The sequence below is a fragment of the Blennius ocellaris genome (assembly GCF_963422515.1).
Source record: "Blennius ocellaris genome assembly, chromosome: 11".
Classification (NCBI taxonomy): Eukaryota; Metazoa; Chordata; class Actinopteri; order Blenniiformes; family Blenniidae; genus Blennius; species Blennius ocellaris.
Window position 1 is genome coordinate 9,362,392 of NC_137660.1, and position 26,102 is coordinate 9,388,493.

At 42.9% G+C, this 26,102-nt stretch overlaps 1 protein-coding gene across 2 annotated transcripts in view; it reads right to left on the bottom strand.

Annotated features, from left to right (window-relative positions):
- The window catches only part of pik3c2a (phosphatidylinositol-4-phosphate 3-kinase, catalytic subunit type 2 alpha), a 47,831-nt gene that overhangs the window by 6,075 nt on the left and 15,654 nt on the right, over window positions 1-26,102 (bottom strand). For both annotated transcript variants that reach the window (XM_080504979.1, XM_080504980.1), the window contains exons 3-25: window positions 22,692-22,789; window positions 20,887-21,047; window positions 15,624-15,744; window positions 14,325-14,436; window positions 14,041-14,120; window positions 13,870-13,933; window positions 13,203-13,349; window positions 13,065-13,098; window positions 12,675-12,915; window positions 9,071-9,193; window positions 8,821-8,988; window positions 8,272-8,389; window positions 7,780-7,922; window positions 5,033-5,224; window positions 4,826-4,919; window positions 4,559-4,653; window positions 4,103-4,283; window positions 3,886-3,990; window positions 3,058-3,150; window positions 2,732-2,861; window positions 1,302-1,438; window positions 558-727; window positions 47-203 (exon numbers count right to left, since the gene is read on the bottom strand). In XM_080504979.1, the coding sequence (XP_080361105.1) occupies window positions 47-203; window positions 558-727; window positions 1,302-1,438; window positions 2,732-2,861; window positions 3,058-3,150; window positions 3,886-3,990; window positions 4,103-4,283; window positions 4,559-4,653; window positions 4,826-4,919; window positions 5,033-5,224; window positions 7,780-7,922; window positions 8,272-8,389; window positions 8,821-8,988; window positions 9,071-9,193; window positions 12,675-12,915; window positions 13,065-13,098; window positions 13,203-13,349; window positions 13,870-13,933; window positions 14,041-14,120; window positions 14,325-14,436; window positions 15,624-15,744; window positions 20,887-21,047; window positions 22,692-22,789 (2,964 nt within the window). The remainder of the gene's footprint in view (window positions 1-46; window positions 204-557; window positions 728-1,301; window positions 1,439-2,731; window positions 2,862-3,057; window positions 3,151-3,885; window positions 3,991-4,102; window positions 4,284-4,558; window positions 4,654-4,825; window positions 4,920-5,032; window positions 5,225-7,779; window positions 7,923-8,271; window positions 8,390-8,820; window positions 8,989-9,070; window positions 9,194-12,674; window positions 12,916-13,064; window positions 13,099-13,202; window positions 13,350-13,869; window positions 13,934-14,040; window positions 14,121-14,324; window positions 14,437-15,623; window positions 15,745-20,886; window positions 21,048-22,691; window positions 22,790-26,102) is intronic.

Here is a 26,102-nt window from a genome sequence, read left to right on the forward strand (position 1 = left end):
GCCACTGGTGCATATTTAAGTGCATCAATTTAGTTTGGTGTCTCACCAGTGACAGCAGGTTGAGGAAAAGCCCGGAGTGCTTGCGGATGAGGTTGTAGGCCTGGCAACACAGGTCTACGAACAGCTGGAAACGGCTGGTGGGACGCTCGCCTCCATTGATGACGTACGCCATGTCGGAGGTCAGGACGAACGGCGCACGGTCCCTGATGGGAAAGATGGAAGGCAGAGAAGGATGACTTGCAATTTAAAGCTTCAGTGTCTGTTTGCTGTGAGCCAAGAAGTTTGGAGGAAAATGCGTGTCAATAAAAAGCCACTGGTTTACAGCTGTGGGAAAATCTGGCTTTTAAGGATGAAGTGCTCTCTTTCCCAGAACACTAAAAAAAGATGGAGTGCTTCGGAAGTTATGATAGTGCTTAAACTTTAGTGAGAGGTCAGGGTGAGGACTGTGTGTTTAAATAACTGTTCATTCTCGTATTCTAAAACATGCTGGTACATCCTGATGAAAAACGCTCAAAGCCTCTAGATCCACACAGGCACGTTTATGGCTTCACTCTTACCTTTTGAAGCTGCCAAACATCTGGGCGTGGCCCAGGAACTTCCCAAAGTCGATGTGGAACATGTGGCCGGTGGAGCGCAGCATGATGTTGTCGTTATGGCGATCACAGATGCCGAGCACGTAGGTGGCGACGCAGCATCCGGCACACGAGTAGATGAAGTTCTCAGACGCCTACCAAGATGTGAAAAGACGGAGATTTTGAGTCACTATGAAAACAACATATCTGCTCCCGGGGTGAAAACAAATCTTCAAAGTATTTATGGTGTCACAGTCAAAACGAAAACGTCTTTCATGGAACTAGGAAATCTTAAAACCATTTTTAAATGTTGGTTGAACCTCTTCGGTTTAGGATTAAAGGCTGAGGAATCCATTTCTAAGGTCAAACTGCTCAAAGCAGTGAGTAACGCATCAAAGGTCACGCAGTTTGACAACCGCTCTGAACTTCAGGCTTACTGAAACAGTGGGTTTTTGTCAAATAAAATTTACGACACGACTTAACTCTTTTATTGAAAGTGGACACGTGATGTGGACCTTTGGCCGCCACGTCTAGAAGATCCTCACCGAGAACTTCACTTATCTTGTTAAAGAGCACGGGATCGCCTGCCGTTATCAGCAGTGAAGCTCTTACAGATGTGTGATGCCTGTTTTATTATGTTAGGTTGCAAATTCGTATGTAGGACACGTGCAAGGAACGCCGACTCAGCAATGGAAATGGTTTTACAGTTGTCCTCTTGTGTGTGCGCACCTTCTCATACTCGTCCTCAGCAGGGTTGTACTTGCGGAGCCACTCTGCCAGCGGTTTGTCCTTGAAGGATCCCGTGACGCCGTACTCCACCTGGATCTTCCTTAAGGTGTCAGAGGAGGGCACCAGCTCCACCATACCTGCACAGAGACAAAGTCTCGTCAACATCCGGAGCCAATTCCACATGTAGCACGTGGTCAAGTTGAGAGACAATCCCAGGATTTAAAGTGACTAGTCGAAGCTGTGAGGAGGGACACATGGAGGGGGATGGGGCCTCGAACCTGCAACGTTTCGAGAGACGACACACTCGACCAAACCGAGTGATGACATGCAGCCTTCGCTTCCATCACAGCAGCTGTATACTTCCTCCTGCTTACTTCCCTCTTATAATATAGCAGCTCATCCACTTTCTTGCAGCCATTTCAATTTGAAATGTTTCAACAGAAAACAAAATGGCTACAGCAACATAATCCAACATATTTACGTGTAATTATGTCCAGACTTTAGGTGGCAGGGTGTTAAATGTCCACACACAAACATGGGATTGGTATGTAACCAGTGGTTTCTCTGTAATTTGGAAGATCATGCTTATAGGAACCACCAAGGAGGCGACTAATGTTGGCAGACCAAAAGAATTAAACCAGCACACAGCATCAGGAAGCTGTGAATTTTGTCAACATTTACCAGAGGAGAACAAGAGTATTCACACTGGCCGGAATGTAAAAGGTTTCCCCTCAAAGTCTTGGCATCCGAGCATCAAGGTAAATTTGACGTAATAGTGATGACGCTGTTTGTTGTGGTTAGAAACAGGTGAAGGATGTCTGTTGTCACCATCTTGTGACATATTCTGACAGCGTCTGAGAGTTCAGGACGGCTGTCTCTCCATCAAAAAGACAACGAGTTGGAAGATCCCCACAAAGGCCATGTTAATTCAGGTCCACTCGGCCTACATTGAGCTGTTGTTCCTGCACATAACAGCTCCCTGACGTACAGGATGACACTGGTGTTCCTCACAACACAGTCAAATCTGCTGTTGCAGTTTATCACGCAGTCGCTTTTAATAACAGTGACAAAAATCACACAGCCTCAAGACAACATTTTAATGGATGATGACGTAGATGTTCTGGGGGGTGGAGGACTGCACAGCATGTTCTGTTTGTTTCCTCACCATGTGGTAAAACAACACTTATTCTGGGTACTTTTTGGACAATGGGCCTGTGTACCCAAAGTACCTTTTAAAAAAAAAAACAAAAAAGAAAGAAAAAAAACAATATTTGTACATAAATGTTTTTTGCTTATTTGATCTACTGTTTTGGAATAAAAAGTTTTGAGTGACACCGAGGTTTATAACGTAGGCGAGAAACCTTTGTGATACTCTCGATCGTCGGCGTGTGGGTTGTGGAAACGCAGTCGGTCGAGCTCCTGCGTGCTACCTTTGTCCTTGCCGGTGGAGATGCATTTGAAATTGACGATGCGCAGGTCCAGGCCCTCCTGCAGCCAGATGCGGTCCATGATGCGGATCATCTGCAGCGCCAGCATGTCCTGCCTCAGGTCCTCTCCCACCTGATGCGTGGGCAGGACATTACGCAAGTATTATTGTCATCGCTGGTTGGATTTAACTTCGGCCACCAGGTGGCGCAGCGTTCGGATGAGACGCATGTAAACTACTATTGGTTGCAGTAAGCTTTGTTGTACAGGTTCTAAACAAGCCATTTTCAGGAAGAGTGTGTGTGTGTGTGTGTGTGTGTGTTAGCAGCACCTTAAACATAACATTGATCTCCTCGCCCAGCGGGTCTGCGTTGACCAGAGCCAACTTTAGAGGAACTGCGTTGGAGTTGAAGAAGGAACAGGCCTACACACAAACACAGAGATCGTATCTGCATTACATCAAACTGTTGTGTTGTCCTTCACACACACACGTCCATTAAGAGTGTAATCATATTCATTTTTCTGTTCTCTAAACCTGCTTGGTTTTACTTGAACAATTAGGTGTTCATATGCAATCATCATGATGGATCACTGTATAAAAAATATCAGGGAAAAGTCATGAGAAGTGGAACAAGTTTATCTGCTGATGAGGATTATTTAAATACAGCCTTGTCATATTGCTATTGGACCCTGGCCAAAGAAGTGCAATAAGTGTATATTTACATACCAATTAACTGGAAGTGCTTCGATAAAGTGCTGCTGCAAGAGTGATTCAGTGGACATGATTCTTTTTGTCCAATAAAAGAACAAACCACAACACTTTAATTGCCCACTAGAAACCATCCTTTTACTTCTGAGAATATATGCAAATGGTAGAAACTGCTATTTAAGGCATCTCATCATCACTGAGGTATATATGTATAATATTTGAGAATGCAAGTGTTGTCAGCATTTAATATTTTGTTGAAACTGTAGCTTCATGAGCTCATGTCTTCAGTGGTTTGAATCATGAAACAACACGGACCTAAAAGGCTCAATAGTTTATCTTTTCAGAAATTTTATGAATTATTTTCCTGCTTTTGATTTAATTCTAGTTAGAGTTAATTTTTGGTATTAATGCAATCAGGTACATTCTGTAGTGTGTGTGTGTGTGTGTTACCTTGACATTCAGCTCTTTGGCCACCAGACTGGGGCTGAGCGGCAGACGGCAGCTGTTCCTCTGGAAAAAGTTCTGAACGTTTTCAAGGCCCTCCTGGAGTGCAACCTGATTTCAAAACAAAGACATTCAAATCAATTAGGAACTGCTAAATCAACGCAAATCACAGTATTGCTTGTCGGTTAGCACAAAGGCAGTCGGGCACAAAGAGTATACTAACTTGTCGTGTGGATCCCCCGGCCTGTCGGACCCTCTCGGCCACGGCTCCCAGCAGCGTCACCAGGTGAGTCTGTTTCTCCAGCTCCGCCCTCAGTTTGCCTCCAGACAGACACAGCAGGGCGCCCAGCACCCGCTCGTAGCGCCGTCCCCAGGCAGGGTCCTGCACAGCGTCCTTCAGCAGCCTGCAGCCATTAAACATGCATACACACAAACCTTTACATCACTGAAGATCTCAGCAATGGTAAACTAATTTAAAATGTCAATAAATGACTGGCAGTACTTAAAATTCATCTGAGAACACATTGGGGGAGTAAGACCACAGTGGTCAGACAGATGATCGCATCAATAGGAAGATACCCCCATTTAAGTAGTGTTATTTCGCCCCACAAGTTATTTCCAAATATTCAATATTTAATATCAGTAATTGTCAGTGTTCGGAGTGCTGCTGCAGACTCACCAGTAGAGGTAGTGGGCTATGTTAATATTTCCTAGTGCTCTTGATAGCAGGAACATGACAAGAGCATTCTTCAGGTGACACTCGAACTTCAAAGCCTTAGAAGAGACATTATTAAAGACACAATCAGTGGTTTGTAGCAGGAGGAAGTGAGAGTGAGCGCATGAGAAGAAGGAGTCGAGTTTTATGTGAGCAAGTAAATAGATGTGGTGGAGTTTCATAACCTCATAAAAGTTCAAGAGTGCTTTTTATACGTGTTGTTGGACGAACCTGCACCAACTGTGGTAGGTAGTCCGCCAGCTCGTCGTCGCTGCTCTTCTCAATCCAACTGACGGCTACACTCCTCACATCAGTATCTGCAAACCTACACAAACACACAGAGCAGTGAGACACGTGGCAGGATGACGACACAATAAAACACTGCCCATTACTCATGCGTGACTCTCGCATGTGCAACGTGTCGGGCGCAGTGCGTACTTGGAGTCCAGCAGCTCCAGCGCGGTGACGGGGGGCAGGGTGGGCCAGTGGTGCAGCAGCGAGTGGATGTGAGCCATGCTGGCCCAGTCCCAGCTGGGCGCGCTGGCCAACACCTTGGGGAGGCTGCTGGGGTGGTCCCGCCGACAGTGGGCCCGGTGGTCCCACAGGAGCTGGTGATCCGCCCGCTTCAGCCTGAAGATGAGGATTTTTTTTAGCAAAGTTCACAACAGGGAGGGAAAATTGAACATGAGAAATGATGGATATTCGATTTCTACCAGGATTTTTTTAGTTAATCTCATTTGTACGCTGCTGTGACTTAGAACAATAAAACTGTAAATTGTTTACTCTTGAATCAGTGAAAAAATGCGAAAATGAACAGGGGGAAAACAATGTTTGGTGATATTTTTGCCTTCAAACATTATCTTCTCTTCTCGGCTCATATGTACAGGGAGGTCGTTTCAAGCATTATACAGAAGGAACCACAAGTTTTCTGTTGTTATATATGTCCCTGATTTAACCCCAGTTAACTGTAACCCCCCCGAGAGGCTTCATCTTACAGAGATGGATCATGTCTGTGCCACACCTCCAGAAGACTCAGGAAAAACTGTTCTTGAAGACATAAGCTGTATGTTTGAGGTGTGCGCTCCTGTAGAATAAATATTTGTAGTTTTCATAGACCGCTTTAACTTCCAACACTGTATGTAAAAATATAACAATTGAAAAACTTGTTGAATATCATGTTTAAAACAGACAATTAAGAAAAAGCTCTCAGCAAAAAATATTTCCTACAATTTCCCAACATCTAAAAAAATACCTATATTTAATTCTTTTAGTCTTCATGTCCTGACAGGACTTGGTATGCATCTCTCTCATAATCAGAACTCACAGGCTGTTGATGACATCTAAAAATGTCAACAACCATCAGAAACCAGAGGAATTGAGCTTTGTGTTCATAAGACTGCTCGTTACCATGGCGCCCATGACTTCTGCAGAATTCTCCAGCTAGTAAATTTAAATGAATCCAGTCATTTCCTTTCCCCGTTAAAAAACCCCCAACAAAAAACAAAAATACAATTACGCAATGATATTCCCGAAAAACCGACTGAAAAAAATAAATAAATGAAAACAACATTTTATTAACATTATTAAACAGAGCTTCAATTAGGAGTATTGAGATAATTCAAAAGCATGCACGACACTGCACGCTTGTAGGGTCTCAATTAAAAAAAGTCACTCGTTAAACTTTGACATCCTCTTCACCTTCCCATATTGAACTGAATCTACACAATAACCCCGCCCCTAATATCTGTGAAACTTCTAATCTCTTCATCCAGACTGGGTTGGGAGGAGCTGGAGTCACACACAATGTGAATAGATCACAGGGTTAACACACAGACCATTACTCAAGCACAAATTCACACTTCTGGACAACTTAGAAGTCACAAATATAACTGAACATGTCAATGTAAGGTCCACAAAGAAAACAAATGGCAGTAGTGCAAAACTGAACTCATCCCAAATAAGTGTTCATCCACTAAAGACAAAAACACGCTGTGAGGTCCAGAAAGTATGGTCTTCATACCCTACGGGAGCCATAGGTTGTCAGGTCGGACTCGAAAAACACAAAATAAAACCCGTCCCTCTCATAAACTATACCTTATGGGGAGACTGCATTTTGTTAGATTTGGTTAAACTCGGCTTGTAACCACTAATATTCTGGCTCTAACCTTAATATAACATGCGGATGCACACGGTCACGCTCAGACTGATTCCTTATCTAAGCCTGAACCATCACATCACACCTCAGTGCCAAAACCCTGAACCTGCCCCCCCGACCCTGACCTTTACACAACGTATCAGTGAGAATGGAGCTCTGTGCCCACAGAGGCTGGAGAAATGAATGAGCAGGACAGAAACCAGGCGGCGAGAGCCCAGTGAGAGGAGGCTCTGTGCTAAAGTGCCGGTTGAGTCTCATGGATGTTGGCAGCGCGGAGAGGAGATTTGTCTGGCAGCAGGCATAAGAGAGCGTTTAGCGAGGCCGGCAGCAGCTGGAGCAGAACAGACACACTGGAGCGGACAACATACAGCCGTTCATGGGGGAACCTTGGCTGGCGAAATCAGCAGCATCCTTTAGAAATCTCCTTTTAATTCTTCTAAGTCCAACGGATTTTGGGTGGCCTGAAGTGAAGCCAAGAAAGTGTCTGTTCAGGGCGATGAAATTAACAAGAAATACGGCTGCCGTGTGTGTGTGTGTGTGCGTCTTAAGCCCCTAAGCGATGTAAATCCAGTGCAACCACAAGCAGCAGTCGGTGGACTTTTAACACATTTTATCCTTTTGAATTGAATATAAATGCTTCCCACTTTTAGTTTGAAAGACTTCGCAAAGTTAGATGCTTAACCTTGGGCTCACTTCTCCAATGAAGCGATTGCTGAAAAATGCTGAAAATGTTTTGCGGCTATATTATGGACTAATACAGACCTGTAAATAACAATTCGGCATAATGTCACTCTACCTAGAAGCTGCTTTGAGACTCCTGTGTTTGTACAGGAAGCACATCTGCTTTGCGCATCAAGGCTGAGCAGCTTTAACTAACATCATTGCCTTTTTTCCCCCCCAAGTCAGCTGTTCAAACTGACAATCAGTCCCAGCTGAACAATAAGGCTTGACAGACAAGTCGGACAAGTTGACGTCTGTACTGCAGTCTTCCCCCTTTACAGATTGAAAAGGCATAGCGGAGTTTTCATACCCGAAATTTGAAGCCCGGCTGCAGATCTTCTCCAGTTTGCGTCGCAGGTCCGGGTCCAGCTCCTCCAGTGTGTGAGGCTCTGGACTGGGGGCTTCATTGGGCCCAACATATAAAACGTCCAGTGCTGAGCTGGGGAAGTCCACCTGGTGGAATGATGAAGGTGGGATCCAGTTACTCCAGTGACCTTATACTAAACATTACTTATTTGATAAAGAAGCAATGGGTATAATGCAGAAGAGTAACCCAATTTTTTGTTTTTTTGTGTGTGATCAAATATAAATAATAATATACCACATCATATAATAATATAGATAATACAGTACGAATCAGTACAACATTAGTGCATTTGGATTGTGTATCCATATAGAGAGAAAAGTGATGACAATTAGACAGTGTGGTTGAATGAAGTGATAGAGGCCATGTTGTTTGTTCCCTGTGTAAAACCTCTTCGGCAGTCTAAAGTGCCCACAAATACAAATGCTGTTCATTGACCTGTAGAACAATTCTTTCTGTTGGCACCCGTTTGCGGCTTCCCGTGGAGCCGCCAGCAGCAGCCGCTCCCTGTGCGGACGTCCAAAGACACAACAGCCTGCTGCCTCTGGCGAGCACCCTGCAAAAGACGAGCAGCACAACGAGAACCACAAACCCAGAATTGGTATTACTCAACAAATAAAAATACAACAAAATTAACTTGAAAAAATTATGTACGCAACTTTAAAGACTAAACCAAGGACACATTACGACTTTGTAAATAAACACATAAATACAGGAGTGTAAAAGTATTTTAGATGTAACGAGGTGCTGATGAGTGGCAAAGCTCCGGGAAACAGTTTCAACACTGACGCCATTCCTTTCATACCTTCTCTGACCATTCAACAATGGTTTTGGAAGATGTTCGAGTGACTCAGTTAAGACAGGTTAAAGATGGCTTTAAATAAAGAAAGGCTTAAGGAACGTCAAGATGATGCAGTTTGAATATATCAAACGGTTGAAAACCTCAAGCGTTTCTACAGTCACACGACTGTGTTCCTCTGTCCTCACCGTCTGAAGTCGAAGAGCGGCATGGAGACTTTTCCCAGCTGCTCCGGGCCTTTCCTCTGTTTGTTGGAGTCCGGAGAGCCGCTTGCATTCTGGTTCAGGACTCCAAACAGTGTCAGGCTCAGGATGGACTCCAACGGGAGCACGGCCACTGCGATGGGGAAGTTGATCCTTGGCAACGGGAGATCAGTTTGAGCAGCGTGAAGAGACGGCGCGAATTGTAAACAAACAAAATGGGAACGAAATCACTTACAGTTCATCCCATTTGATGTGATAGAAGAAGCTTTTGTAGGTGCCCACCCTCTTTGACTGGACCGGTTTGAACAGGTTCTTGCCATTGTGGGTGAGGGAACACATCAGGAAGTACTTCTCATAACTGGAACAGCAGAACAACAAATATTAGCCATGACAAAACACAACCCACAGCTCATATTCTGATGATTATTGGTTATTAACATTAGCAGAAATATACATTGCAAGATCTGTGCCTTGCCGTAAGACCAATCCCTTTTAGGAGTTATTTAAAATGTTGGTTTTTTTATTCTCAGTAATGTCCAGCATCGTGTCAATAAGTGGCCAGTGATGGAAGCTGCTGTGTATCTGCCTACACAGACCGAAGAAGAAGTTTATTCAGGCAGTCTCGCTGAAAAACGACTGCGTGGGTGGACCATGTCTGTGGACATGCTTTATTCCTGCAGAGCATTCAAACCCTGTTGACAGTCACACAGCTGAAGTAGTCTGGTGCAACCGCTCTGATCCTTTGTACACCGAGCGGCTCCATTAGAGCACTTAAGCATTTTAACAGGAAGCCTTACTTTCACCGGTTTCTCTCTTTATGATTGCGTTTGCTTTTCATGTTCTTGAAAAAAAAAAAAAAAAAAAAAAAAAATTGATGAGCCTCGGGGAGTAATATCAGGAATGGCCTGACAAAAGAGTTGAGGAACAGTGGCCGATGGTTTCTCTGGCAAGCAGGAGCATATTTCACTTCACATCTGTGGACAGGCTTCCTTGTCGGGTACAAAAAAAAAAGTCTTTGCACACTTGTTCTGTGGTCACGTTGGCATTTTTCAACGTGTGACCAAAAAAAAAATGTGACCGACACATGTTGGACAGCTGTTTTGATGTAGACTGCAACATAACAATGCTGCGGAGATAAATGCAACACCATGGAGTTATTGTGGTGGTATTGGTACAAGTCAAGTACTCACAAACAACTCGGAGAATGTGAAGAGGCGTCGAACAAAAAATTCCAACATGCACATCGATTGTCACGGCACATCTGAAGCTCATTGGATCTCCAGAGCGTCTTGCTATGTGTTGTGCTAAATCTTCAATAAAATCTTCAATGATTGAAGAGCATCAGTTTGAAGATCACAATCATCTCGACAAACACATCCAATGATTATACGCATAACTCCAGACATTGTATGCATCCGAGCTCTTCAGAAAGAAGTAATCAGAATACTGTCAGTGAACATTTCTGCAGCATAATTTACTGTACTGATGACATGATGTCAATGAATGGCCACTCAAGAGTCTGATTGAAAAATGCGTTAAAATATCGTCCCCACAGCTTCAGCCTGGCTACAGTAAGAAAATGGACCAATCAGCAAAACAACCGGGAACATTTCAAAAGGAACCTCAATTATAAATCTCTACAAGATCAAATAACTTTTTAAATAACTGTTTAAAGCTTTTATTGCCACAATAATTAAATGAATCAAAAAGTAACATTTTCTTAGTCCATGTACTAAAGAAGTAGTTTTTAGTAAAAAGATTTTTAAATAATATTATTATTGCCTCGTTCAAATGTCTTAGCCGCTGTTCAGGTGCTGCATAAGTACAGACAATTATCATTTGAGAAGAATTGTCAAGAATAACCCAAACAAACCAGTGTGGTCATAGTTTCATACCGTCATATTTTAATGGACGATATGAGACTGTAATTTGCGTAAAGGAGTGACGATAAGGGCTCATTGGTTTCACACTTTCGCTGCAGCTCAGTTGATAAAAAAGCTCAGTTCCATCTGTGTTGGCAGATCCACCACTCGTCATGCTGTTTCAATATGCTGGCAATGCCGTGGCGTCGACTGAGGCTCCAGATGGATGACACACAAGCCGCAACAATGCCAAACGCTCAGACCTCAATACGGCAGCATTATAGTAACGCCACAACACAACGGATATTCCCAAACTACACGCATGAGCTGAGAAACAAATAGTATCCCCTCTGGCCTCGACTTGTGTGGAGATAAATATATTTTGGGAGGTGTTGTTGGAATGACTGTCATTGCAGCGATGCTTAGCGGTGGCTTAAAATAGCAGCTGGAAGAGGCTCAGCTGTAGTAAACAGACCTGTTATTAAGCAGTTTTCCCGTTTTATGAAGGCCTCGGTGGTCGACTGGACGATGAAAGGAAGCAGCGCGGCCCGAACAGGCAGTTTGGAAAACCACTTCCACCTCACAGTCATGCTTGTATATTCTTTCTACAAATATATTTTAACCTTCACTGCTTAGCTTTGAGAATACAAATATCATAGCCACCACAGTAAAACAAAACACTTCGAACCAACTTAAAGAGATAAAGGCATCCTTAAGGTCATGCATTTTGAAACGATCAAACTCCCTTTATCTAACAATAAGTATGAAAATCATTTTCTGAATATTTCTATATGCACGATGATGATCTATGCTTGTAGGAGAGCTTGTCAGAAAGGTTGTGATCCTGGTTACAGACGTGTGACGAGAGCTGGGAATGGAACATTTGTCTCATCTCAGTCCCAGACACAGGCGGGAGATAATGTTAGGGTGAAACCGGACACTGGCATGGAAAAATAAAGACGCGCCGGGGGGGGGGGGGCAACACCAGAGACGTTAGTTTAGTGAAGGAAAACAGGACTTTCTGCTGCGACAGTGAGACTGCAAGGTAACATGAGAGAAACGCACTCCTCTGTCCGAGCCGCTGACCAATAAACGGTACAAGAATAGCACATCTCTTGAACTTCACATTACTGATTGGAACGGAAACCGCACACACCTGATGGAGATGGTGTTTCAATTCTGAGCTGCTACCACTGCTTGCATAAGAGCAATTATGTCTTGTGTAGGAGGTTCTAATAATACTGCACAAGTGGGCGATTATCAAAGAATGAATGAATAAAAGTTTTAATTATGGCGGAGGAAGAAAAAATAAGAAAGCAACCCAAAGATGTGTGGTGAACTAAAACCTTGTGGTGCGATTTACATGCAAATATAATCCTTGTTCAGTTTAATAAAGTCACATGACTAATAATTCTTGTCAAAAGGCCAAACACACATTCTTGTTATTGTGCGAGTTTGTGTGAAATGAGCAGTAATTAAAGCATCACAGACTTAAAGGTATAGTAGAGGATTTTCTTCTTCCGGGTGGATCATCAAAATAACTGGTCCTCCCAATTGTCAATCATTCTGGTGATATATGACGTAAGCCCGTCGTACGTGCTCGTCCCTGCGCGCAGCTCACTCTACACGGTCCTCATCATGCCGGTGGCCGACCCCACGCATTATTCTCGGACATTTTTACACAGTTTCACCCCCTCTGGTGCAAATCTTCTTGTAAAGTGAGCTTATGTGAGCGATGCCGACTTGTGACTTGTAAACAGAGCGTGCACGAGGAGAACTGGGCTCGTGCATGTCTCTCGCACGCGTTTTAGTAGGCGTTCCGTCTCGGGAGCAGGTACAGCGTTACGCATGCGCATTTTTTTCAAAAGGTGGAAAGGGCGGTCCTTTCCTAAAATTCGGGAAAATCCTCCTGTATACCTTTAAGTTCTTATGTTTCTACCGAACTGGGGGTGGCGGATTAATGTTCATCCCGTTTACCTGCTGACCCAGCTGGCCGGGATACCGTGCAAGGCAAACAAGGTAAACTGAAGGTGGTCTGTGGTGCCTGAGGCCTCTTTGCTGCTCCTCGCCTCCACGTCGTCCCCGTCGGCAGGCTGGGTTGGTGGAGGCGAGTTGAAGGAGGTTGACGGTGGACAGAAGGACAGCATGTAGAGCTTGACCAGGTCGTACACAGCTTGCGTTAACAAAGCCATGCCTTCCTCCACGGGACTGATGACGGCTGTCGGGGTGAGATGGGAATCGGAGTGAGGACAAAGAGGTTTCAACATTTAAGGATGAGACAAGCACAGTGCCTAATCGCGCTCATTTTCCTGATTATGTCACAAAAATGACAGGAGCTTTTTGTGAAGGGGCAATGAAAAACCTTACCGTCTGACGACTGACCAGATGATCTGGATCCCATCTGGAGAAAACGAACATCTCGTCTTAAAACAAAATCTTTACGGACTGAAAAATACCGTGGATGCGTTTGCAAATATGTAAACGGTGAGTAAACAGCGAGCGCACCTTGGGCGAACGCGTCCTGGGCAAATTGATGGAGTGTCTTAGTCTTTTGACCGCCTCTGTAATGGCTTGAGTCTCGACCTCGTCGAGGGCACAGCAGAGGTTCTTCACAGTCTGCACCACTCGGTCCACCGTCTTGTACTGGGTGCTCTAAAAATCAAAAAGCGAGTTCGCGTTACATTTCTGTTTTCCTCCTCAAATACCCAAACGCCGCTCAAAGGAAAGACATGGGCAAGCTGAAAGTGGATGGCTCGCTCCCTGCATGTGATTGGGATTTGTCAAGCGGCCTGACGACTTCATCAGGTTTAAGTTAGTGTGAGGGAGGTGGTGTAGTTTCGCTCCCAGTAGTACCTTCAATCTGCTTTTGATTACACCACTGCAGCCCACAATGGCTGAAAACCAGATGTTGTATTTCTAGAAACTTTGACTTTCCAGGAATGATAAAGTGCACCATCATGTGTGCTGGAAAGAATATATAGAACCTCTTTATTACATCCCATAAGGTTGCAAAAAATACTGCATATACTTTGAAGAGCACGTGAGATCAAGGGAATACTTCTTTAAGCAATTCATTTATCCTTTCTAAACTAAATTCCCAGCCAACATAAGGATGAAGGCCTTTTTACATTTCATCTCAACTTCAATAATCCACTCTGGAAACCACACGTACCTCGTTTTGTAGGCAGATATTGACTTGTGTATGATAACCCTCCAAATAGTCAGCCAGGCCTTGTCTGGAAAACACACATTTGAGTGAATATCGGCAGTACATTTTTTTTTAAAAGACAAGACTATGCAATCAAAAGAAACTGACATAACCTGCGATTTTCTTTACTCATACCTGGTGACATTCTCTTTAAAAGGCCTCTCCACCTGAGTCAGGTGCTTCTCTAAGTTAATTCGAGAGTTGTCATCATCTTCCTGAAAGGAAACAGCAGTGATGCATCATCAAGTTATTACAAACGATCTTCTTGTTACCAAATCATGATTGCATATCAGTATTCGTCATTGTGTAAAAGCGAAAACTGAATCTATGCAGAATTGGTGGCACAAGTCAAGATGTCTTCGATACCACAGCTCAGTTCCTGTACCGAGTCCCCGTGTGAGCGTGACAGAGTGACTTACGCTGCGTGCCAAGTCCCTCCTCATAGTTGAGTGGGAGAGCAGTTGTAATGTGATCTCATTCTCCCACTTCCTGCAGTTCTGGACGTACTCATGGCTGCCCAGGCTGTGTTTACTGTGGCACAGAGGAGCAGTGAAACGGGGTTAACAAAACCATGACATACGTCAAGAACAACGATGAAAAGCTTTTGGAAAGGGAAAAGCCAAAAGCACTTAGGTGGAGAAGTTTTACATTTTTTTTTACTCATTGATGAATATGACATCACATACATGTGAATGTTTGCTCATCACAAAATTGCTCCAAAAAATACATATAAATAGGTTTATAATTGTTTATTGTTACTTTTATTGCGAGGTTTGTATACATTAAAGCCACAGACATAATTGAAAAAGCAAATGATGTATTGAAACATAGGAAAAACACCAATAGCTAATGTCTTAAAACACAATTTTAACACCTAGATGCCAATTTAAAAAAAAAAACATTTTTAACAGTAACGCCGTTGTTTTCGAGAGGCACAGCTGACTTGAAATGATTTAACAAATCTAATCAAAAGTTTGCTTCGAATACGGCTGATGTTAAATGAAAACCATTTTTTTCCTGCTACTTTGAAGTTATATCTCATTAAATCAACTGCTATTCTTCCAGCATCACATCATGCTGATCCTGACCGGACCGTCTTTACAAACAATGTAACAATGTTACCTGTGGAAGTGAACCCAATATGCATTACAAAATTAATGAAATACTACATACAGAAACAAAATAATGTGTGTGTGCTGGGTTTCTCTGTGTTGATAAATAGGGGGCATGTACCCCAGATTAGAGGACCATTTGTTATGGAGGAGGAAAGTGACATGTACAAACATCCACAAATACTGTTTATGCAAGCCTTTCGGGCCTGCCAAGATAAGAGTGACAGTAAAAAAGGTAGAGGAAAATAAATCTGGGGGGGAGGGATACAGAAGATATATGTACGAGGGAGGCGTGAAGATAAGAAAACACATGAAATCTATTAAAAACTTCTGGGAAAAGTGGTTTTGCGCATTTCCCCCCCGAGTAACGAGGATTTTGGACTCCACACACACACACACACACACACACACACACACACACACACACACACACACACACACACACACACACACACACACACACACACACACACACACACACACACACACACACACACACACACACACACACACACACACACACACACACACACACACACACACACACACACACACACACACACACACACACACACACACACACACACACACACACGGGATACTTACTTCTGCAGCACCTCCTCCCGACCACAAACTTTCAGCAAGTAGCTGGAGAAGTCCACCTGGTCCAGGTCGTCGTGGACCCAGCACAGAGTCTGACTGATCAGCAGCTCCACTGGAGAACTCACTGAGGGCGGAGAGAGAGAGAGAGAGAGAGAGAGAGGGGAGAGATGATGGAGAGGCAGATGTGGTCAAAGACAGAAGGTGAGGATATCAAGAATTTTAAAAAAAAGACACTAGCCATCAATCCGAGTTAGTACTCCAACAAAGAATTTAAACCTTTTTTCCAACAGAGAAGTAAACATCTGACACACTAGAATCTGAACAATTTCTTCTAGAAGGGGCAGAGGGCAATGGACAGTCACAGTCATGTAAATTATTCTCACGATATAAATACCAGTGACACATAACGTCAATAACAGAGTATCTCTTTATCATGATGCCTTTCAGTATTTGAGATATTCGGCACCAAGTCAATATTTTATCCTTAAAGCAGATTTCTTTAGTTAAGTGAGAGTTCGACAAAAAGCCAAATTGTGATTTCCAGACGAGGGAGTCAAAGTAGGGAAAGCAGTGAAGTAGTGACAGGCAAGGCTTGTTGATGTACTGCAAGTACGGAGTGAAAGGTGGCCGGTGTGTGTAGAAATGCTCCCTCTGACTGAACGGTGACATAATTCATTAGTGTATACGGAGCTACAAAACGTCTCCATGGACACAATTAGCCGGGTGGTCATAATGTTATGGCTGATCAGTGCACAGCGTATCCATGTGTAGATTGTCTTATTACCAAAACGATTACGGCCTCAGCGGCTGACTGCTTTTGCAGGAGTGTGAACCGAGTTCTAACAGCAATATGATTGTCTGTATGAACACAAAACCTCCTTACAAGTTTCATATTTCAATCAAAGCCGTCCCTTAAATCAAAGGATTGAAATCACATCAGGTGAGCTCAAAGTGTTTGTGTATTTTCTGCTGTGTGGCCGACAGAAGAGTTGGTGCAGAGTGTAACGTGACCCGTCTCAGACTAAACTGCTGATTCGCTTCGTGAACAGAGTCATCAGCGAACCGTTTAAAAACACAAACACAGACTGACGGATCCAAATACAGGTTTGGGCTCTTCCCTCACAGGAATATCTTGATTTTGGCCGGTGAACTCGTGCTCAGGTTACTCTAATCCGACGTTCACACAGACACACTGGAGGAGAGACCACCCCTGGCTCCAGCAACAACAGATCTCCATCCTTTGGAGGAATGGCCAGTCTTGTCTTACTGCTTGGGCCATGTCTTGACCGTCCGTGTGGCGGCGGTGGAAGAACTGGTAATGAATGACATTTGCCATACATGCATACTTTGTTACAAAACAATTGAACAGGCCACGCCTTGTTTTGGGGAGTTCCTCCACTCGGTGATGCAATTCCCAAAAAAAAGGTATTTTTGAGGTGCCCCGGTTAAAAGGAAGAGAAAGTTCCTCTGGGAACCATTTCACATGTGGTCGGAGGATTTGTGTTGGTGGGGGTCACACAAGGACCAGAATACGTTTCGTACAGGATCCAGCACAGGCGACTTGTTAAATCTACATGGGAAAACATTGGAAAGATGTCAAAAGCCTGACTGAAATTTTAAAAAAGGGATTCGTGCTCCTAGAAATAGTCCAACTGTCAGTTTAAACTGTCAGAAAATTATTGAGAGCAAATGTCACAGTCGGACGCAGAGAGAAAGTGAAAGCATTTAAGCCTGCCAATTCAGCAAACAGCTTAACCAACAGCTCATGACAAATAAAGTAGGAATTTACGATGTGACACGATAAATCAACCCATCAAAACTCGCTTGAAGAACTGACTTTGATAAGATTTTCAGAGTTTTCAAAATTCAGATTTGTTTTTTAATCTAAAGCCAGCAGTTAGTTGGGCAGGGAAGATGAAGCATTATGTTAAATAAATGAGAATATAAGGTGGATTTCATCCAACATCTGCTTCACAAAAGACAGTAGAAAAAACATGAAAGACGCCTCAGTCTTTGAAGTAACTTTGAACTGCAGGTAGTGACTTATGTTTTAACACAGAGCGATCCCTACATTGGAATTCTAATTAAGGTTTTTTTGTTTGTTTGTTTTTTTAATCAGGATGTCAAAAAAGTACAACGCCGTGTCCTGGAGTCCTGGCATGTTACCAAGTTTATGCATTGCTGAACAAGCTTTGAAAATCGATGATCTATATTAAAAAGCATCACTAAGCCTCCATCTATTACATGCACATCATTGACACATTGGATAAGGTTAATTATTGGCACATAATTGCAATCTGTTCTTACTTGCATTCAGTAAAATATCTCAAGTTCCCACATCATGACATTTAATCTTCAAATTATTTGTGTGCTGAATCAACCCAGATGAGCAAACTGACACATAGTGTTGTTTCTTCCAGTGTATTTCTCTCTGCTCACACGTTCCTCTCTTCCTCTGCTTCCTGCCTTCACTATTTTCCTAATGCAGATCTTCTTCCAGCTCTCCCTCCCTCATCAGTGTGTAAAGACGCCTCACAAGCTTGTGGGAGTTCAAGGCGAAGCTCACGAAAAAAAAATGAGTTCGCTCTTTTTTTTCTTACCTCGTCTCAAGAAAAAAAACAAGATTTCATAACATCTAAACCTTCACTTGATACTTCTGAACTTCACAGTGGTGATGATGCTCGTAAGGTCCATAATATAAAGTGAAGTCACTGTTTACTTTTAAATAGTTACCCAAGAAAGAGAGGCGAAACGTAATGTGATCTCCTTCTGCATTATTGACAGAAAGTTACATAATTTAGAAGATTTCCACAGCGAGATGGCAAGCTGCCGAGACATCAAAGAAAACCGGGAAAAGGGAAAATGAGGGAGTGCAGGATGAATATGCAATTTCTGTGTCATATTAAATCTTAGTCTCCTCGAAGATGTCAAGAGCATCAGTTATTCGAGCAATCGAAACAGGACGAGGAGAGAAACTGCAGAGAAGAGGGGGAAAAAAAAAAAGGGCAAACATGTATGAAGAGAGCTCTTCCTGTTCCTCCATCTCTTTCCATCTTTGTTTCCAACTTTTGAGCATAACTGAGGCCTTTTGTTCCGGAGCACAGATTTGTCTCTAATCGCAGGAATTCAAACACCAACTATGTGGGTCAACATGCTCGCTCGCCGCACAGGAAGTGAACCAGGGACACAAGTGGAAAGAGGGGCGTGTACGTGGGATGAAAAGCGATGACCTCAGCAGAAGCAGGAAGAAGAGGTGAACCAGGAATCAGAGCAGGAAGCTTGGAAAGCTCAAGGAAAGTAGTCGATGTACTTCCTACAGGTTGTTGTTGTTGTGGTTGTTGTTGTTGAACGGGGCGACTCAGACTGATGTGTGGGTCAGTAGGGCAGTGTCACACTGGCGGGTGGCGAATGAGATTTTGAAAATTGAAAATCATTTGCTAAATGGTTTTCAAAGCCTGTCAGATGACGGCTATTTTAGACAAAAATCATCACGCAGTTGATGTTAACGGCTTTGATGAACGAGCCAAGTGGACTGAAAAAGGGGCTTCCAGTGATTTTGGCTTTAGAACCCTCACCATCCGTCAGTCACAAAGGTTGTACATTTGTATGTGACTACAGAAGGGGTTAGCCAATCGCAGCTCCACACACACACACACACAGGGAATGTCACAGGGACCTTGTAGATAAAAAAGAAAGAAAAACTTTCTTTCGCCCAAAATGGCTTCTGAATGGTGAGAGTACAGAACTTCATTTGTGCGGAAAAAGGGAACGTAGTATACTTCCCACGACAGAAAGAGAGAAAAAAAAAAAAATGAGGTGGGGAGGAGGGGTGAGGAGTTTGGCAGCTGCAAATGTAGTTTCCTCCTTCAGAGCTTTCTTATCTGCAATCGGAGCTGTTCACTGTTAAAGGCAAAGGGGTACAACGTTTCTTTGTTTTTTTTTAAAGCCGCTTCAACTGTGATGGCGCACCAGTCAAAAGAGGAGGGTCTCTACCCTTTCACAGTCCACTCAGTGCCTGCTCATTTACTTTTTATGTGCAAACGGGCTGAATATTAGGGAAACAAAGTCCGTTTTCTTTTCTGATTAGTGGGGAACACAAACAGTAACTGCTTCACTCACACTGTTCAGCTTATTTGTCTTAATGGCCATGAAACTAACTTCTGCATGTAGATATATGAAAAAAGACTTTTCTTGCAGCTGACAACATGTAATTGGTGGTGGGGATACTTGCTTTGTGTGACACAAAAGGGGAAAGCAACTCGTCTCCCGTCAGCGAACATGTCAAACAAGACAGAGAGGGCGAACAGTGTTTAGTGACGCACTGGAGGATGTTATAGAAGGGCTGCAGTGGACAAACCCATTTATAACACATTATAAAGAATAAATCACTTCATTAGGTGAAAAAAAAAACTGAAAGAAAAATAAATTATAAGCCCATATTCTACAAGTGGTATGTACTGTATATGGCTGCAACATGCTAAAATCAGTAAGAATTCGATAGAAAGTCAGGTTCACTTTATTCTACTTCTTATGTTACATAACCTCACTCAACATGATCAAAAATGTTATAATTAATCAACAGAAACTGTGGATACATGTTTATAAGGTGTATTATATTCATTGTTAAAAGTTTTGCAGCGCCAGGGAAGTCGTGCAAAGCGAATAGAGACAGAAGACCTCGGGAGCAGCCGATATCACACGTTTTAAAAGAATAGTATTGATTTTTAAAATAGAACATCAACGACTCAGAGAATCGGTGAGCCCGTTTACACTAAATATTTGATCATTGGTACAGTGACAAAATGATAACTTTCCAGAGTTTAAGTGATCACGTGAACAGCACATAGTGAGGAACTTTATATGATTTGAAGAATTTAGGTGAACACACTTGAATTTCTTCAAACCCCCCCCCCCCCCCCCCCCCACCCATGCCTTTTTGCATGTAAACCTGTTAATTACTTTTATTTTGTTGGTTTTTTATTTACATCTGTGCAATGTGTAAACAAAATAAATGAAAATCATGTCACATGAGCAAAAGAAAACACATTTGGAGCAGTAGAACGTTTGCTTCTCCTGTGATCTGATAACTACAATTACCTGAGGTTACATAACTTTTATGATCAAGAACACAGGCCCAATGACACAATACTTTTCTGTCAGTAATCAATAGCAAAATACTCACACTTGTCTTTGAGCCTGTTATGAACGGACACAAACGCAACTCATACGTGACTTTTTTTTGTTGTTGTTGTTGTTGCATTCTTACCGTCACAGGTGAAAGTTACAGGCTGCTGAGATTCAGAGATTTCAATGGAAACCTTGACAGAGCAGCTGTTGTCGCCGCCGCCGTTTCTCTGGGTGATGACGGGGCTGAGGACGAAGCCGGGGTTGGTTGCAATGTCGTCATGAGGGAATTGGGAACGCAGGCTGGAGATGGAGGGAGGGGAGAGAGAGAAAAATTAAAAAGTCTGAGTCAACAGATTTTTTTCATATTTTGGTTCAGTTGGCCAAGCAGGCAAGGAATCAGATTACTAGGAAGAGACGACTGGGTGCCGCATGAGCAGCATAACAGCAAAACTGTATGGAGGGGGGTAGAAGGGAAAAAGAAGAAATTAATAATTTGTGAAAATGAAGATGCAATATTGAGTCATCTGAAATATACATAGCTTAAATTTTGAATTACAAAGTTGAGAGAGGTCAAGTGACTTATGATTGCGAGCTATGTGAAGCATGCGTGAGCCGACAGGCATGCAAAGAAGCGTCTGGGCAGTCGAGGGCGGGCGTAGACTTCTTCATCACGAGAACGGATTCCCTCAGCGCGGCTCCATCGCCGCTCCACCCAGGCTCTCTAACTGGAGTAAGACACTCTGTCCAGCCTCAGGAAATCAACAGGACTCCAGAAACAATTCTGTGCATGTGTGCACAAAGACGTGGAAGTATGCATGCACCCAGGAACGAGAAAAATCTGCTTTCATGCATCATATTGAAGCCGCTGGCCAACGATGACGTGTGTTGTTTGGTACTTTTTGATATTCGTGATACTTGTAGATAAAACCCTGCAGATCCATGCAGGCAAACTAAAACTTGATTTCGCAGACATAAATCGTAACACCCTTATTGTCCCCAATAAATACCACGCCGTTTTGAGAAATCACATGAACAACCATGGACATACGGTGGTATCGTTGTTAGTCATCTCACCTTGTATTTAGAGGAGTGCAGGTTGGATTGTCTGTGGAATTTGTGTATTCTTCCTGTGTTTTGATCAAGCACATCCTGGTGTTTGATCAAAACACAGGAACTCTAAATTATCAGTAAAAGAGTGTGGATGTGAGTTATGCGAGCTGCCTGGCATTTACTTTAAATTAAGGGGATAATTCTGTTATTTTGACAATACGGGGGCCTTTGTCAGTCAACCTTACATGAGAAATAAACATTTTTGGGGGTATTTTAACCCTGAAAGCCTGCAGTGGATCTGTATTTTTCACTTTATCTAAATGAATACACCACAAGGCTTCGATGATTTGTGATAAATAAGAAAACTTTGGTGTAAGATGATAATGTCTTTTGCTTTGAGATTTGGTTTATTGAAATAACAGTGCTGTTTTACTTGCCCCTAATTCACATCAGCTGTGACTGGACTGTTTTTTTCCCCCCACCTCATGTGTAGTGCCAGCTTCCTCCAGCAGTATTTCACAAGTAGACCAGTTTTTCACACTTTTCGTACATATTTGAAATCATGTGATTTTGAATTTGCACGACATGAAATCACAGTGCATGGAAATATATTATATTCCAGGACAATGCATAATACCCATTGCAATGACAATTAAATTTACGATTCATCCTTTCCTTGCTTATAGATGCTGATACACATTCTGCTCTTTAAGTGACAGCTTGCATGTCTACAACAAAACCAATATAATCCAAGTGGCTCCCACTTGCGAAAAATCGGGATCCTGCTGAATGCGAACTCGAGAACGACTTAACAGCCAATCCCACATTCGTGTCAGAGAAATGACAGTCAAAAACAAAGGAGCCGTTGCTCCAGGTCAACAGAAAGGCTCTTACGTTGCTACGTCTTCACAGAAGGCGACAATCTCCAGGTTCTGAGCGTCTCGTTCCTCCAGGGCGGCATTCTTCACCAAACCTCTTCCCTTTCCCTTCTCCTAACGCAGGGAAACAAGTTGGACAAACATGCACACAAAGTCAGACAACTGGAAAGACACAAAAGCAAATAAACATGCCTTCGTTCTTTGAACAAAAACAGAGAGGCAGGACACGATAAAGGTGATTTCCAGCGCGTCGGACTGAACCATCTTTCCTGGGAAAATGTCCACATAAACTTTACTCGTAGCACCTTAACAGTGCTGCCGAAGAAACACAAAGCTGTTGATATTTATAGCGATTCGCTAGTATAGAGGGGGTAGTTTTATTAGAAATGCATCAGAGCGCTTGAATCTCACACCGTGAATAAATAAACATGTCAGCAACAATAAAGACACAAAGGGTACGTCCATACATTCAGTGGTCAGATCTTTTTGGTATTTGCGCCATAAAATGTGACGGAGCATTAGTTTAACCTTTGATTAAGGCTCGGTCATGTCTGCATTACTTTTTGCAAAACATGTCTCTGCACACGGAACTATTTTCTTAATCATAAAACACTTGATCGGAGTTGAAAGAGACATGAATCAGTCTCTCGCTTTCTTTCTCTCACATACACACAAATCCTGAGGGGGCTCCTCTGGGACCGACTGAAGGATTCCTGGAGGCCGGCCTCCTGCCGGGAACTTGCACTTGCATTCTGCTTTTTAACTGCGTCTCTGGCTGCCAGCGGCTTGAGGAATGTGCTTCCGGTGGCACAGGAAATGAGAAGTGAAAGGGGCTCCGCCCCTTCCGGTGCCCGGCTTGGGGTCGTCCGCAAAAGTGCTCAGTCACAGTTTGGAAGTCAAGAACTGTGACATCATGCCCACGTGGCAAACGGGAGGAAGTGGAACGACAAGGAAATTATGTATGCATGGTTGATCGTATTTATATAATGGTTCATCTATCTAAGGGCCCCTGGTCCTTTCTCAATCCCGGGTTTGGTGAACAATCGGTGAGGGCCGAGAACTGACTGCTTAAAACCAGAGCCCAATGAAATCAAAAACAAAAAACAAACAAAACACCCCCCCCAAAAAAAATAAATAGATGCCCCGTTTGTAGTTGGGTTTTTGTACATGTTAGGATGAAAGGATGCAAAAGCCACAATTCAGGCTCGCAATTTTTAGGTCAATTAAGCAGGGAAAAGATTAGATTGAGAGACGTTAATGAGGATTTTTATTATGAAGTGGCGACAAGACATGTTTTGATCATTTGGCTAAAATGATCATTTTAACACGGACTGTACAATCTATTGCAGCAGTGGAAGTGATACTCGTTCAGTTCTTCTGCTGCCAGACGCAAGTTTGACCTTCAGATCGACCACACACTGGACGAGCTCAGACCCCGTCTAAAAGACAGTGTTTCAAGCGAAAACGCATCTTTTTTTGTATTTTCGTTTCAGACAAAAAAAAACTTTCCATGGCAACGTTTTGAAAATGATGTCCGTTTACAGGAAACTGGTTGTAGCGATGCTGCCAGGCCAAGAGTCACTGTTGTTGTTTTTGAGATGAAACCACACTCGTGCACCGAGACAACAATATAAACATCAACAATGCTGAGCACACAGACGTTCGTGTGGACAGTCCCAGGAGAATATGGACAGGGAGTCGTGACATATGGTTGTTACTGTCCTCCTACTGACTGCATGTGCAGAACTCTTCACTATGGCCATGGTGCACATGGGCAGTAGCAGCATTTTCCTCGGAATACACGGAGACAAAGTCAGACCTTTTTAGAAAAGTTGCACCTTAGGAGCAGTTTTCAAAAAGTTGCATTTTTATTTGGTCTGAGCACCCACAAGTCAAAACTTGTCTTTGTCCTCTAAAGAGAGTCTGAGTTACTCATTCCAGTTCATAGCCCTGTATGAACTCCATTAGGCCAGACCACGAAAATAATAACAATTGGTGTTCAATACTGAGAAAGTACCACTACTTCTAAAAATGTTATTTAAAACAAATGACCTAATAGTAAGCATCTCAAAATAAATCCTCTTTGCTACATGATTCTGTTTTTTATTCTTCTCAAACTAATCAGAACAACATGGATTAATTTAAGTAAAATTGTTTTCACGAAAAAAACAAAAACAACTTTATTTTTGAGCAAAGTCTTGCTGTAATCAGTTCAGTTGTGTGTCCCAGCACTGTCATGTGTGCTACTTTTTACTGAAACATTTTTCTTTCAAAGCTGCACCAAAACCAAACGCATGACATCTCTGACCTCAGGTCTCATTTTCCATGGAAACACAAATTACTGTTCAAGTTTCATGTCATATTCTTTTTAAATCTGCGACCACATTCTTCTTCAGCTGTCATGCAATCCAAATTTTTGCAGGATAGATTTAAAAATAAGGAATTCATTTCCAGCAGTGCTTTGTGACGCATACATTGCACAATGAGAAGTGCTCATTTGCTCCCCCTTGAAAACAATAATCTAGCAACGTGTGAAGACCGTCGCCTCACATGCAATTCTGAAATCAAATAATAGGGCTGCAGTCAACAATCTACTTCAGCGTTAACTATTAAGGGATCAGCTACTCTCATGGGAAAAGATGGCTTTCAAATAGCACGGAATCAGAAAACAATCCTAGATATTTAAAAAAAAAAAAAATGCTTGTAGTTTCGTCGATGAGTTAAGAACCCAGCAGGTTCACAACATCCCTTCGGCCGTTACAGAGCTGTTCGAAAACAAAGCGCTGACCAAACATAACACTGAGCGACGAATATCTCAGGGCAGCATGGGGCTTTGAAAAGAGGCCAAAACCTGAAACCAAGCCACCTGCTCATCCCAGCGAGGGCGAGCGGCGAGAGAGAGCCCTGCATGGGCCCGTTCTGTCTCCAGCGCTCCACAATTCCTGGGGACTCGCTTGAAATTGTGAGGAGGCGGCCAAATATTGTTTAATTTGCATTACACAATTAACATAAACCACCAATGTTACAAGCCTGGGAAAAGGTATGAGTTCCTTTTTTTTCTTTTAATAACAAATATCTGATTGAAATTTCATGCTTCGTACTTTCAGGAGGGGTTGATAAGAAAACTCAAACATCAAATGGAGAGATACGAAGGCATCCTATGACAAATCAAACTCTGCTGAAAAGGCTAAAGAGAGGGAGGAGGAGCTGCGCACATTAATCGTGTTTATCCTTGTAGTAGGGATTCAACAAAAACAAACATGGGAAGATAATCCAGTGAGACCGTGTTTAGCTGCTTGTCAAACACACACACACACACACACACACACACACACACACACACACACACACACACACACACACACACACACACACACACACACACACACACACACACACACACACACACACACACACACACACACAC